This window comes from Babylonia areolata, chromosome 12, assembly GCF_041734735.1.
Source record: "Babylonia areolata isolate BAREFJ2019XMU chromosome 12, ASM4173473v1, whole genome shotgun sequence".
In the NCBI taxonomy this organism is placed as follows: Eukaryota; Metazoa; Mollusca; class Gastropoda; order Neogastropoda; family Buccinidae; genus Babylonia; species Babylonia areolata.
The window spans coordinates 35496179-35506178 of NC_134887.1; the positions used below are offsets into that span (position 1 = coordinate 35496179).

The 10000-nt window shown below is 39.0% G+C and overlaps 1 protein-coding gene across 1 annotated transcript in view; it reads left to right on the plus strand.

The window, feature by feature from the left end:
- The window catches only part of LOC143288174 (ras-related protein Rab-34-like), a 23059-nt gene that overhangs the window by 12098 nt on the left and 961 nt on the right, over positions 1-10000 (plus strand). Inside the window, exons 7-9 of the mRNA XM_076596478.1 lie at positions 2875-3002; positions 3873-3963; positions 8816-8938. Coding sequence (XP_076452593.1) covers positions 2875-3002; positions 3873-3963; positions 8816-8938 — 342 coding nt within the window. The remainder of the gene's footprint in view (positions 1-2874; positions 3003-3872; positions 3964-8815; positions 8939-10000) is intronic.

The window sequence follows — 10000 nt, forward strand, 5'->3', positions numbered from 1 at the left end:
ACCACGTCTGCTAAGCTGGTGCCTGACCAGCAGCATACTCCAACGCGCTTAGTCAGGCCTTGAGTGCATGCTTATATATTTGTGTACCTATCAGAGTGGATTTCTTCTACAGAGTTTTGCAACATTCCCGTTGCCATGGGTTCTTTTTCAATGTGCCAAGTTGCGTGCTGCACAGGGAACTTTTGGTTTATCGTCTCATCTGAATGACAAGACACTCAGTTTGATTTTCCAGTCTAACTTGGGAGAAAGGGCGAGAGCGGGATTCGAACCCACGCCCTCATCGACTCTTTCTACAGGCAGCTGAGCGTCTTAACCATTCCGCCACCTCCCTCACGACACAACACAGTGCAACATAACACAATGCAACGCAACGCAGCACAGCGCAACACAACGCAACACAGCACAACACAATGCAACATAACACAACGCGGTGCAGCACAGCACAACACAATGCAACATAACACAATGCAACGCAACGTAGCACAACACAACACAACACAACACAACATAATGCAACGCAACGCAGCACAGCGCAACACAATGCAACATAACACAATGCAACGCAACGCAACACAGCACAACACAATGCAACATAACACAATGCAACGCAACGCAGCACAGCACAACACAATGCAACATAACACAATGCAACGCAACGCAGCACAGCACAACACAATGCAACATAACACAACGCAGTGCAGCACAGCACAACACAATGCAACATAACACAATGCAACGCAACGTAACACAGCACAACACAATGCAGCATAACACAATGCAACGCAACGCAGCACAGCACAACACAGCACAACACAATGCAGCATAACACAATGCAACGCAACGCAGCACAGCACAACACAATGCAACATAACACAATGCAACGCATCGCAGCACAGCGCAACACAGCACAACACAACACAACACAATGCAACATAACACAATGCAACGCAACGCAGCACAGCGCAACACAATGCAACATAACACAATGCAACGCAACGCAGCACAGCGCAACACAACACAACACAACACAACACAACACAACATAATGCAACGCAACGCAGCACAGCGCAACACAATGCAACATAACACAATGCAACGCAACGCAGCACAGCACAATACAATGCAACATAACACAATGCAACGCAACGCAGCACAGCGCAACACAATGCAACGCAACGCAGCACAGCGCAACACAGCACAGCACAACATACGACGTTACTGTGTGACAGTATCAGTATCAGTAGCTCAAGGAGGCGTCACTGCGTTCGGACAAATCCATACACGCTACACCACATCTGCCAAGCAGATGCCTGACCAGCAGCGTAACCCAACGTGCTCAGTCAGGCCTTGAGAAATCACAGACCACTTGAAAGATGGTTTTTCCTTTTTGTGTAATACATGCTACTTATATATAATGAATTATGTATGCTGAGTCGCCGTTGCACTACTGGTAGTTTATCGTAATTTGTAACAACTGTCTTTTGCAGGGCAAGTAGAAAATTGGTGGTGAACAAGTATGTATGTAATTATGTTTGGGTTTTTTTGTGGTTTTTTGTTTTTTTCTTTATCTGCTTGTATCCCTCCCCTCCCCCCCCCTGAAACCCCCCCATTCCCCCACAGGACAAGAAAAGACTGTTTTGGGAATTTCTGTGCTGGTTATGCCATAAAAGCCTGTCATTTAAGATGTGGAAGTTTGTCATTGTTTTACACCGTGTGCCACTTCTGGCTGGTGGCAGTGGTTACGGGGGAACTCTGTTGTGTTTCACCACTGTTAGTGTCCTTGTCTGAGATGATCAAGTGATTCTGATTCTGATTCTAATTCTGATTCCTGTTCCGATTCTGATTTGGGTTCTGATTGGGATTTTGATTCTGATTCTGAATTTGATTCTAAGTTCTGATTAGCGGAGTGATGGCCTAGAGGTAACGCGTCCGCCTGGGAAGCGAGAGAATCTGAGTACACTGGTTCGAATCACGGCTCAGCCGCCGATATTTTCTTCCCCTCCACTACACCTCGAGTGGTGGTCTGGACGCTAGTCATTCGGATGAGCTGATAAACCAAGGTCCTGTGTGCAGCATGCACTTAGCGCATGTAAAAGAACCCACGGCAACAAAAGGGTTGTTCCTGGCAAAATTCTGTAGAAAAAGCCATTTCGATAGGAAAAACAAATAAAACTGCACGCAGGAAAAAATACAAAAAAAATGGGTGGCGCTGTAGTGTAGCGACGCGCTCTCCCTGGGGAGAGCAGCCCGAATTTCACACAGAGACATCTGTTGTGACAAAAAAAAGAAGAAAAAAAAAGAAATACAAATACAATACAAATGCAATATTTTTTCTTATTCTCATTCTGATTTTGATTCTAATTATGATTTTGCTTTTGATTCTGATTTTGATTCTAATTTTGAATATTATTCTGATTCTGATTCTGTTTCTGATTTCGATTCTGATTCTGATTTTTGATACAATTCTGATTCTAATTCTGATTTCTGATTCTGTGCTTGACTATGTATGTATACATATGTATGTGTACATAACTGCATGCATGTATATGAATGTGTATTGTGTGTGCGTGCGTTTATGTAAGTTTGTGCCTGCCTATGTGTGTGTGTGTGTGTTAGGGTAGCTGTTAGATACACATGTATTGTTAAAATGTATGTATGCAGTGTGTGTGTGTGTGTGTGTGTGTGTAGTCATATTTTGGTGTGTGTATGTAACACAGATGGAATGTTTTACGTTAACAAAGCGTTTTTGTAAAGCACCCAGAGCAGGTTTCTGGATAGTGTGCTATATAAGTATCCATTATTATTATTATTATTATTATTATTATTATTATTATTCTGCTCTCTCCCTCCCCCCTCCCCTGCTTCTCTGTCCAGTGGTGATCGTAGTGTTTGACATGACCGACGAGGGCTCCCTGCTCAACGTACCGAAATGGATGGAGGAGGCATGTGAGAACGCAGACGATCCCATCAAATTCCTTGTTGGAACAAAGCGAGACTTGTTGGTAAGAGAAAAGGAATCCTTCCCTTTAAAAAAAAAAGAAAAAAAAAAAAGAAAAAAAAAAAAGACTTTGTGGGAATGATGGTGGTGGATGTGAATGTTGTACTGGTGGTGGTTGTGTTGTTGTTGTATGTGTGGATGTGTGTGTGTGTGTGTGTGTGTGTGTGGTGTGCGTGTTATTTAATGTGTGTTAACTTCAGTGTGTGTGCGTATGTTCCTGTGTTTAGGCTGGCAACAAATTTCTTTCTCACAGTCATAATGGCAGTATGATGGAGATTTCATGTCTGAGTGGTATGTGTGAGAATGCTTGTGAGTGAGTGTGTGTTTGTGTGTATATGCGTGTGTCTGTATGGGTGTATGTGTGTGCAAAGTTGAACATATGTGAAGCACAGACACACACACACACACACACTCGCACATACAAACACACACACACACAAAAAAAACCCAAACCCACCTACATGTATGTTAGAGTGGATTTTTTACGTAAAGATTTTGCCAAGGACTACTTTTTCTCATTGCTTTCGGTTCTGTTACATGCTAAGTGTTTTTATTTTATTTTTATTGTTATTTATTTTTATTTTATTTTATTTTATTTCATTTATTTTATTTTTTTTTGTTATTTTTACTTTATTTATTTTATTTTATTTATCTTTATTGTTATTTATTTATTTATTTACTTATTTTTTTTAATTAATTTTTTTTTTCTCAAGGCCTGACAAAGCGCGTTGGGTTACGCTGCTGGTCAGGCATCTGCTTCAGTGGCAGATGTGGTGTAGCGTATATGGATTCTACTGAACGCAGTGACGCCTCCTTGAGCTACTGATACTGATACTGCTAAGTGTGTGCAACACAACACATTTCTGTCTTTCAGTGTGACGCAGCCTTCCGTGAAGTTCAGACACGCGCTATCGTTGTGGCAAATACTCTCCGGGCTGAGTTTTGGCCTACCTCATCCAAATCAGGTATTATATATTAGTCTATTCGTACATTTTGCTTCTGGATTTTGTTTATTTATTCAAGTATTTATTATTTAGTTTGTATTTCAGCTTTGCTGTTTGATTTGGTTTACATCACTGAAATTGGGTATTATTTATTTATTTATTTATTCCTTCTTTATGATTTTATGTATTTAGATAGTTAGTCTCTCTACAGAGCTACTGTTTTATTTAATTTCTTTTTGTTATGTTTGAGTGTGTCTGATACTTTAAAAAAAAAATTCACACAATGCCTTATTGATTTTCTATTTATTTACCACAAATTCAGTCTTTATTCAATTTTATACATTGTATATTGATGAGTGTTTTAGAGTCCCATGATCTTTGCATTGCGTTTGTATGTGTTAATAGGTTCTAACACTTCACTGTCGGCCATAGCTCTTTTGTTGTCCTTGACCTTACACATGGGACAGTCTCCTTCGTTTACTTTGTCAAATCTCTGCACTCAGCCCCTTTTCAACCTAACCTTAGAAGTTATTTTTTTTCCCACTGTCAAATCTCTGCACTCGGCCCCCTTTTCAACCTAGCTGTAGAAGTTAATTTTTTCCCATTGTCAAATCTCTGCACTGGGCTCCTTTTCAACCTAACCTTAGAAGTTAACTTTTTCCCACTGTCAAATCTCTGCACTCGGCCCCTTTTCAACCTAACCTTTGAAGTTAATTTTTCCCCACTGTCAAATCTCTGCACTCGGCTCCTTTTCAACCTAACCTTAGAAGTTAATTTTTTCCCACTGTCAAATCTCTGCACTCGGCTCCTTTTCAACCTAGCCGTAGAAGTTAATTTTTCCCCACTGTCAAATCTCTGCACTTGGCCCCTTTTCAACCTAACCTTAGAAGTTAACTTTTTTCCTACTGTCAAATCTCTGCACTGGGCTCCTTTTCAACATAGCCTTAGAAGTTAATTTTTTTCCCTACTGTCAAATCTCTGCACTCGGCTCCTTTTCAACCTAGCCTTAGAAGTTAATTTTTTTCCCTACTGTCAAATCTCTGCACTCGGCTCCTTTTCAACCTAGCCTTAGAAGTTAATTTTTTCCCCACTGTCAAATCTCTGCACTCGGCTCCTTTTCAACCTAACCTTAGAAGTTAACTTTTTTTTCCAAAAACAGCTATTCTCCATACCCTGTCTTTCTGCCTGTCCACAGTTTCTTTGGCTTTCTGTTGACATGTTTTGATAAGTTTTGTCTTTCTGCCTGTCCGTAGATTCTCTGGCTTTCTGTTGACATGTTTTTGATAAGTTTTGTCTTTCTGCCTGTCCATAGTTTCTCAGGCTTTCTGTTGACATGTTTTGATAAGTTTTGTCTTTCTGCCTTTCCACAGTTTCTCTGGCTTTCTGTTGACATGTTTTTGATAAGTTTTGTCTTTCTGCCTGTCCATAGTTTCTCTGGCTTTCTGTTGACATGTTTTGATAAGTTTTGTCTTTCTGCCTGTCCGTAGATTCTCTGGCTTTCTGTTGACATGTTTTGATAAGTTTTGTCTTTCTCTCTGTCCATAGTTTTTTTTTTGCTTTCTGTTGACATGTTTTGATAAGTTTTGTCTTTCTGCCTGTCCACAGTTTCTCTGGCTTTCTGTTGACATGTTTTGATAAGTTTTGTCTTTCTGTCTGTAAACAGTTTCTGTGCCTTTCTGTTGACATGTTTTGATAAGTTTTGTCTTTCTGCCTGTCCATAGATTCTCTGGCTTTCTGTTGACTTGTTTTGATAAGTTTTGTCTTTCTGTCTGTAAACAGTTTCTGTGGCTTTCTGTTGACATGTTTTGATAAGTTTTGTCTTTCTGTCTGTAAACAGTTTCTGTGGCTTTCTGTTGACATGTTTTGATAAGTTTTGTCTTTCTGTCTGTAAACAGTTTCTGTGGCTTTCTGTTGACATGTTTTGATAAGTTTTGTCTTTCTGCCTGTCCGTAGTTTCTGTGGCTTTCTGTTGACATGTTTTGATAAGTTTTGTCTTTCTGCCTGTCCGTAGTTTCTCTGGCTTTCTGTTGACATGTTTTGATAAGTTTTGTCTTTCTGTCTGTCCATAGATTTTTTTGCTTTCTGTTGACATGTTTTTGATAAGTTTTGTCTTTCTGTCTGTAAACAGTTTCTGTGGCTTTCTGTTGACATGTTTTGATAAGTTTTGTCTTTCTGCCTGTCCACAGTTTCTTTGGCTTTCTGTTGACATGTTTTGATAAGTTTTGTCTTTATGCCTGTCCGTAGATTCTGTGGCTTTCTGTTGACATGTTTTGATAAGTTTTGTCTTTCTGCCTGTTCGTAGATTCTCTGGCTTTCTGTTGACATGTTTTGATAAGTTTTGTCTTTATGCCTGTCCGTAGATTCTGTGGCTTTCTGTTGACATGTTTTGATAAGTTTTGTCTTTCTGCCTGTCCATAGTTTCTCTGGCTTTCTGTTGACATGTTTTGATAAGTTTTGTCTTTCTGTCTGTAAACAGTTTCTGTGGCTTTCTGTTGACATGTTTTGATAAGTTTTGTCTTTCTGCCTGTCCGTAGATTCTCTGGCTTTCTGTTGACGTGTTTTTGATAAGTTTTGTCTTTTTGCCTTTCCACAGTTTCTCTGGCTTTCTGCTGACATGTTTTGATAAGTTTTGTCTTTCTCCCTGTCCGTAGTTTCTCTGGCTTTCTGTTGACATGTTTTGATAAGTTTTGTCTTTCTGTCTGTAAACAGTTTCTGTGGCTTTCTGTTGACATGTTTTGATAAGTTTTGTCTTTCTGCCTGTCCACAGTTTCTCTGGCTTTCTGCTGACATGTTTTGATAAGTTTTGTCTTTCTGCCTGTCCACAGTTTCTCTGGCTTTCTGTTGACATGTTTTTGATAAGTTTTGTCTTTCTGCCTTTCCACAGTTTCTCTGGCTTTCTGTTGACATGTTTTGATAAGCTTTGTCTTTCTGTCTGTCCACAGTTTCTCTAGCTTTCTGTTGACGTGTTTTGATAAGTTTTGTCTTTCTGCCTGTCCACAGTTTCTCTGGCTTTCTGTTGACATGTTTTTGATAAGTTTTGTCTTTCTGTCTGTAAACAGTTTCTGTGGCTTTCTGTTGACATGTTTTGATAAGTTTTGTCTTTCTGCCTGTCCACAGTTTCTCTGGCTTTCTGTTGACATGTTTTTGATAAGTTTTGTCTTTCTGTCTGTCCATAGATTTCTTTGGCTTTCTGTTGACATGTTTTGATAAGTTTTGTCTTTCTGCCTGTCCGTAGATTCTCTGGCTTTCTGTTGACATGTTTTTGATAAGTTTTGTCTTTCTGCCTGTCCATAGTTTCTCTGGCTTTCTGTTGACATGTTTTGATAAGTTTTGTCTTTCTGCCTGTCCACAGTTTCTCTGGCTTTCTGTTGACATGTTTTGATAAGTTTTGTCTTTCTGCCTGTCCACAGTTTCTCTGGCTTTCTGTTGACATGTTTTGATAAGTTTTGTCTTTCTGTCTGTAAACAGTTTCTGTGGCTTTCTGTTGACATGTTTTGATAAGTTTTGTCTTTCTGCCTGTCCGTAGTTTCTCTGGCTTTCTGTTGACATGTTTTGATAAGTTTTGTCTTTCTGCCTGTCCGTAGATTCTCTGGCTTTCTGTTGACATGTTTTGATAAGTTTTGTCTTTATGCCTGTCCGTAGATTCTCTGGCTTTCTGGTAACTTGTTTTGATCAGTTTTGTCTTTCTGTCTGTCCATAGTTTCTCTGGCTTTCTGGTAACTTGTTTTGATCAGTTTTGTCTTTCTGTCTGTCCATAGTTTCTCTGGCTTTCTGGTGACATGTTTTGATAAGTTTTGTCTTTCTGCCTGTCCGTAGTTTCTCTGGCTTTCTGTTGACATGTTTTGATAAGTTTTGTCTTTCTGCCTGTCCGTAGATTCTCTGGCTTTCTGTTGACATGTTTTGATAAGTTTTGTTTTTCTTTGCCTTTGTTGTGCATACCTGTGTGAAAGCTGGGTGCAAAGATGCTTCGATGTGTATGTGTGCAAGATGTAGGGCTCTTTACATACATTTATTTGTTTGTATCTCTCTGCTTCTTGTTCGTCTTGTTCTTCTAAATCCATTAATTAAGATTGTTGTTGTTGTTTGTTATCATCATCATCATTACCATTATAATGATAACAATGATAATAATAATAATAATATTGAAATATTTCCACTTCTTTTTCAGCTTTGTCATCATCTTCTTATCATTATCATCATCATTTGTCATCATCATTCTTCTTATTATTATCATCATCATCATCATTATTATTACTATTTTATTAGTTTTATTGATGTTTTATATATATGTTTTTTCTCTCTAAAAGTGTAGTTCTTATTTTCATGATTAATATCATCATCATGATTACCATTATAATAATGGAGTGATGGCCTAGAGGTAACGCGTCCACCTAGGAAGCGAGAGAATCTGAGCACGCTGGTTCGAATCACGGCTCAGCCGCCGATATTTTCTACCCCTCCACTAGACCTTGAGTGGTGGTCTGGACGCTAGTCATTCGGATGAGACGATAAACCGTGGTCCCGTGTGCAGTATGCACTTAGTGCACGTAACAGAACCCACAGCAACAAAAGAGTTGTTCCTGGTAAAATTTTGTAGAAAATCCACTCCGATAAGAAAAACAAATTAAACTGCATGCAGGAAAAAATATTTTAAAAGATGGGTGGCGCTGACGTAGTGTAGCGACGCGCTCTCCCTGGGGAGAGCAGCCTGAATTTCACACAGAGGAATCTGTTGTGATAAAAAGAAATACACATACAAATACAAATACACTCCCTCTACTGCTGCTTACAGTCATCATCATCACCATCATCATCATCATCATCATCATCATCATCAAGTGACTGAAGAAAAGAGCGTGTGTGATGTTGACAGGGGAGAATGTGCACCTGTTTTTCCTGCGCCTGGTGGCCCTGGTGTTCGACACACAGATGCTGAAGGAGCTGGAGGCTGTAGCCGCTCCTGCCAAGCAGATCGGCACCGGCACTAACCTGATACGTGAGTCACGTCTGCTGCTGCTGTAATGTGTGTGTGTTTATGTTTGTTTTTTTTGTGTGTATTTGTATTTGTATTTGTATTTCTTTTTATCACAACAGATTTCACTGTGTGAAATTCGGGCTGCTCTCCCCAGGGAGAGCGCGTCGCTATACTACAGCGCCACCCTTTTTTTTTTTTTTTTTCCTTGCGTGCAGTTTTTTTAATTTGTTTTTCCCATCGAAGTGGATTTTTCTACAGAATTTTGCCAGGAACAACCCTTTTGTTGCCGTGGGTTCTTTTATGTGCGCTAAGTGCATGCTGCACACGGGACCTCAGTTTATCGTCTCATCCGAATGCGTGTGAGTTCCATGCATGCGTGCATCCAGATATTCCAGACATTTTTTGTTTGTTTTTGTTTTTTGTTTTGGTGCTGAAAATCTGTTTTAGATTTGATTCTGAGTGGTGATTGGTGTTGTTGCTGTATTTTTTTTTTTTTTTTTTAATTTTTCTTATTATATTTTTTTATAATTGAGTTATTATGTAATGTAATGAACAGAAACACACATAATAAATGGTAGAAAACAAATGATAAAAAAAAACAACAACCCCAAACCCCACAAAACAACAGACAAACACTGTTGAATTTCTAACTGGTCTTAGCATGTAATAGACGTACATGTGCATACACAACAACAGACACACACTGTTGAATTTCTAACTGGTCTTAGCATGTAATAGATGTACATGTGCATACACAGTAACAAACACTGTTAAATTTCTAACTGGTCTTAGCATGTAATAGATGTACATGTCTATAAACAACAACAGACAAACTCTGTTGAATTTCTAACTGGTCTTAGCGTGTAATAGATGTACATGTGCATATTACATAATCTTTTTTTTTGAAAATGTCATCCTGGTTTGTTTGTTTTATTTTCTTTCTTAAAGACAATGTCAGCCTAGATAATGACTTGGACATGTCAGATATTATTATTGTTTTGTGATGATGATGATGATTATGGTCATCATCATTATCATCATCATCATTATGTGTGTATGTGTGTGTGTGTGCTTGTGCGCGTG